The 5,000-nt window shown below is 54.3% G+C and overlaps 1 protein-coding gene across 1 annotated transcript in view; it reads left to right on the forward strand.

The window, feature by feature from the left end:
• Positions 1-5,000, forward strand: part of NR5A2 (nuclear receptor subfamily 5 group A member 2) — a 119,931-nt gene that overhangs the window by 68,732 nt on the left and 46,199 nt on the right. The window contains 1 exon segment of the mRNA XM_075617061.1: positions 3,215-3,362. Within this exon segment, the coding sequence (XP_075473176.1) occupies positions 3,215-3,362 (148 nt within the window).

Raw genomic sequence — 5,000 nt, forward strand, 5'->3', positions numbered from 1 at the left:
TGTTCCCAGGCAATCTCCAGACGCCCCCCCCCTCCTAAAGGGGGGGGGGGGAGTCCGTCAGTTATGGAAATAAGGCATCCGTACATATTAAAATGGAACATGACCCGGCTGAGTGACAGGTGACAGGAACCAGCGCACATCTTTTTGCTGGCGCTGCATAGATTAAATGTACCGGAAGAGACGGAGTTACAGAGCGTTCACCGCGGCACTGAAGGTGTTAAAAGCTGATTCAGACCCCGAAGGGTGCTCCCGCGTCGGACAGACGCTAACGGGGGGCTGGGAGATCGGACGCAGGTTGTTACGTTAGTGAAGGGGAAAGAACGATTACAAATTGAAACACCAAAGTTGACACGTCCGACAATTCGTGAAAATGAGAGAAAGCGGGGGGAAGATTCCCCTGTGCCGCGCTCGGTGCAGATACCTCCGGAGGGGGCGGTTAGGGGCGCACACGCCTGCGTATACCCGCTCGCACGTCTGCGTGTACCCGCTCACACGTCTGCGTGTACCCGCTCACACGTCTGCGTATACCCGCTCGCACGTCTGCGTGTACCCGCTCACACGTCTGCGTATACCCGCTCGCACGTCTGCGTATACCCGCTCGAACGTCTGCGTGTACCCGCTCTCACGTCTGCGTGTACCCGCTCGCACGTCTGCGTATACCCGCTCACACGTCTGCGTGTACCCGCTCACACGTCTGCGTATACCCGCTCGCACGTCTGCGTGTACCCGCTCACACGTCTGCGTGTACCCGCTCACACGTCTGCGTGTACCCGCTCACACGTCTGCGTATACCCGCTCGCACGTCTGCGTGTACCCGCTCACACGTCTGCGTGTACCCGCTCACACGTCTGCGTATACCCGCTCGCACGTCTGCGTATACCCGCTCACACGTCTGCGTGTACCCGCTCGCACGTCTGCGTATACCCGCTCGCACGTCTGCGTATACCCGCTCGCACGTCTGCGTATACCCGCTCACACGTCTGCGTGTACCCGCTCACACGTCTGCGTATACCCGCTCGCACGTCTGCGTATACCCGCTCGCACGTCTGCGTATACCCGCTCGCACGTCTGCGTGTACCCGCTCGCACGTCTGCGTGTACCCGCTCGCACGTCTGCGTGTACCCGCTCACACGTCTGCGTATACCCGCTCACACGTCTGCGTATACCCGCTCGCACGTCTGCGTATACCCGCTCGCACGTCTGCGTTTACCCGCTCGCACGTCTGCGTATACCCGCTCGCACGTCTGCGTATACCCGCTCGCACGTCTGCGTATACCCGCTCGCACGTCTGCGTATACCCGCTCGCACGTCTGCGTGTACCCGCTCGCACGTCTGCGTGTACCCGCTCCCACGTCTGCGTATACCCGCTCGCACGTCTGCGTATACCCGCTCGCACGTCTGCGTGTACCCGCTCGCACGTCTGCGTATACCCGCTCGCACGTCTGCGTATACCCGCTCGCACGTCTGCGTATACCCGCTCGCACGTCTGCGTGTACCCGCTCGCACGTCTGCGTATACCCGCTCGCACGTCTGCGTGTACCCGCTCACACGTCTGCGTTTACCCGCTCACACGTCTGCGTATACCCGCTCACACGTCTGCGTGTACCCGCTCGCACGTCTGCGTGTACCCGCTCACACGTCTGCGTGTACCCGCTCACACGTCTGCGTGTACCCGCTCACACGTCTGCGTGTACCCGCTCACACGTCTGCGTGTACCCGCTCACACGTCTGCGTGTACCCGCTCGCACGTCTGCGTGTACCCGCTCGCACGTCTGCGTGTACCCGCTCGCACGTCTGCGTATACCCGCTCGAACGTCTGCGTATACCCGCTCGCACCACACGTCTGCGTATACCCGCTCACACGTGTGCACATACCCGCTCACACGTCTGCGTGTACCCGCTCCCACGTCTGCGTATACCCGCTCGCACGTCTGCGTATACCCGCTCGCACGTCTGCGTGTACCCGCTCGAACGTCTGCGTTTACCCGCTCGCACGTCTGCGTATACCCGCTCGCACGTCTGCGTGTACCCGCTCCCACGTCTGCGTATACCCGCTCACACGTCTGCGTGTACCCGCTCACACGTCTGCGTGTACCCGCTCACACGTCTGCGTGTACCCGCTCACACGTCTGCGTGTACCCGCTCACACGTCTGCGTATACCCGCTCGCACGTCTGCGTATACCCTCTCGCACGTCTCAGTTTATGTTCCTGCGCTGCTGTGTGCGTGTGCTAACACTTTAATGTTTAGTTATAATTCAAAGTTGCTTTTACTAGTATCTTCATGGCGCCCCTAACCGCCCCCTCCGGAGGTATCTGCACCGAGCGCAGCACAGGGGAATCTTCCCCCCGCTTTTATTTTCATTAAATATAGATCCTAGACATCATCGCCGCCCCTACTCTGCTAGAATATGGCGTCCCTATATCTGTGACGTGAAGCCGGTATTCTTCTATCTCAAAAATTACAGCTATTTTATGAGAATCGTAAATCCTACCTATAAGTTCTATTGCTCCCTATGATTCCTCCTATTACCCCAAATAACCTCTCCCTATAACTCCCGTTGCTCCCTATAACTCCTCCTATTACCCCATATAACCTCTCCCTATAACTCCTCCTATTACCCCATATAACCGCTCCCTATAACTCCTCCTATTACCCCATATAACCGCTCCCTATAGCTCCTCCTATTAACCCCATATAACCGCTCCCTATAACTTCTCCTATTACCCCATATAACTGCTCCTTATAACTCCTATTGCCCCATATAACCTCGCCCTATAACTCCTCCTATTACCCCATATACCCACTCCCTATAACTCCTCCTATTACCCCATATAACCGCTCCCTATGACTCCTATTACCCCATATACCCCCTCCCTATAACTCCTCCTATTACCCCATATAACCTCTCCCTATAACTCCTCCTATTACCCCATATACCCACTCCCTATAACTCCTCCTATTACCCCATATAACCGCTCCCTATGACTCCTATTACCCCATATACCCCCTCCCTATAACTCCTCCTATTACCCCATATAACTGCTCCCTATAACTCCTCCTATTACCCCATATAACCGCTCCCTATGACTCCTATTACCCCATATACCCCCTCCCTATAACTCCTCCTATTACCCCATATAACTGCTCCCTATGACTCCTATTACCCCATATACCCGCTCCCATTCATTAAATCAGCCTCTGATTATTTTCAGGTGGACTATTCAGTCATTGTAACACAAGCCGGTTCCACGTTGAACAACCTGATGAGCCACGCGCAGGACTTGGTGGCCAAACTCCGCTCGTTGCAGTTTGATCTGCGGGAATTCGTGTGCCTGAAATTTCTGGTGCTCTTCAGTTTAGGTACGTACCCAAATCCCATGTTACTGTATGTCGGGTTATTTTAAAATGCTAAGTACATGTAACTTACTTCCATGGGGCAAAGTGTACTAATGGCAGTGACATGGTTAAGGGGTCAGTCCCTCCTAGGGGCAGAGTGTACTAATGGCAGTGACATGGTTAAGGGGTCAGTCCAACCTAGGGGCAAAGTGTACTAATGGCAGTGACATGGTTAAGGGGTCAGTCCCTCCTAGGAGCAAAGTGTACTAATGGCAGTGACATGGTTAAGGGGTCAGTCCCTCCTAGGTTAAAGTGTACTAATGGCAGTGACATGGTTAAGGGGTCAGTCCCTCCTAGGGGCAAAGTGTACTAATGGCAGTGACATGGTTAAGGGGTCAGTCCCTCCTAGGGGCAAAGTGTGCTAATGGCAGTGACATGTTTAAGGGGTCAGTCCCTCCTAGGGGCAAAGTGTACTAATGGCAGTGACATGGTTAAGGGGTCAGTCCCTCCTAGGAGCTAAGTGTACTACTGGCAGTGACATGGTTAAGGGGTCAGTCCCTCCTAGGGGCAAAGTGTACTAATGGCAGTGACATGGTTAAGGGGTCAGTCCCTCCTAGGAGCAAAGTGTACTAATGGCAGTGACATGGTTAATGGGTCAGTCCCTCCTAGGAGCAAAGTGTACTAATGGCAGTGACATGGTTAAGGGGTCAGTCCCTCCTAGGGGCAAAGTGTACTACTGGCAGTGACATGGTTAAGGGGTCAGTCCCTCCTAGGAGCAAAGTGTACTAATGGCAGTGACATGGTTAAGGGGTCAGTCCCTCCTAGGAGCAAAGTGTACTAATGGCAGTGACATGGTTAATGTGTAAGTCCCTCCTAGGGGCAAAGTGTACTAATGGCAGTGACATGGTTAAGGGGTCAGTCCCTCCTAGGGGCAAAGTGTACTAATGGCAGTGACATGTTTAAGGGGTCAGTCCCTCCTAGGGGCAAAGTGTACTACTGGCAGTGACATGGTTAAGGGGTCAGTCCCTCCTAGGAGCAAAGTGTACTAATGGCAGTGACATGGTTAAGGGGTCAGTCCCTCCTAGGAGCAAAGTGTACTACTGGCAGTGACATGGTTAAGGGGTCAGTCCCTCCTAGGAGCAAAGTGTACTAATGGCAGTGACATGGTTAAGGGGTCAGTCCCTCCTAGGAGCAAAGTGTACTAATGGCAGTGACATGGTTAATGGGTCAGTCCCTCCTAGGGGCAAAGTGTACTAATGGCAGTGACATGGTTAAGGGGTCAGTCCCTCCTAGGGGCAAAGTGTACTACTGGCAGTGACATTGTTAAGGGGTCAGTCCCTCCTAGGAGCAAAGTGTACTACTGGCAGTGACATGGTTAAGGGGTCAGTCCCTCCTAGGAGCAAAGTGTACTAATGGCAGTGACATGGTTAAGGGGTCAGTCCCTCCTAGGAGCAAAGTGTACTAATGGCAGTGACATGGTTAATGGGTCAGTCCCTCCTAGGGGCAAAGTGTACTAATGGCAGTGACATGGTTAAGGGGTCAGTCCCTCCTAGGGGCAAAGTGTACTAATGGCAGTGACATGTTTAAGGGGTCAGTCCCTCCTAGGGGCAAAGTGTACTACTGGCAGTGACATGGTTAAGGGGTCAGTCCCTCCTAGGAGCA

The sequence above is a fragment of the Ascaphus truei genome, chromosome 10 (genome assembly GCF_040206685.1).
Source record: "Ascaphus truei isolate aAscTru1 chromosome 10, aAscTru1.hap1, whole genome shotgun sequence".
Taxonomy (NCBI): domain Eukaryota; kingdom Metazoa; phylum Chordata; class Amphibia; order Anura; family Ascaphidae; genus Ascaphus; species Ascaphus truei.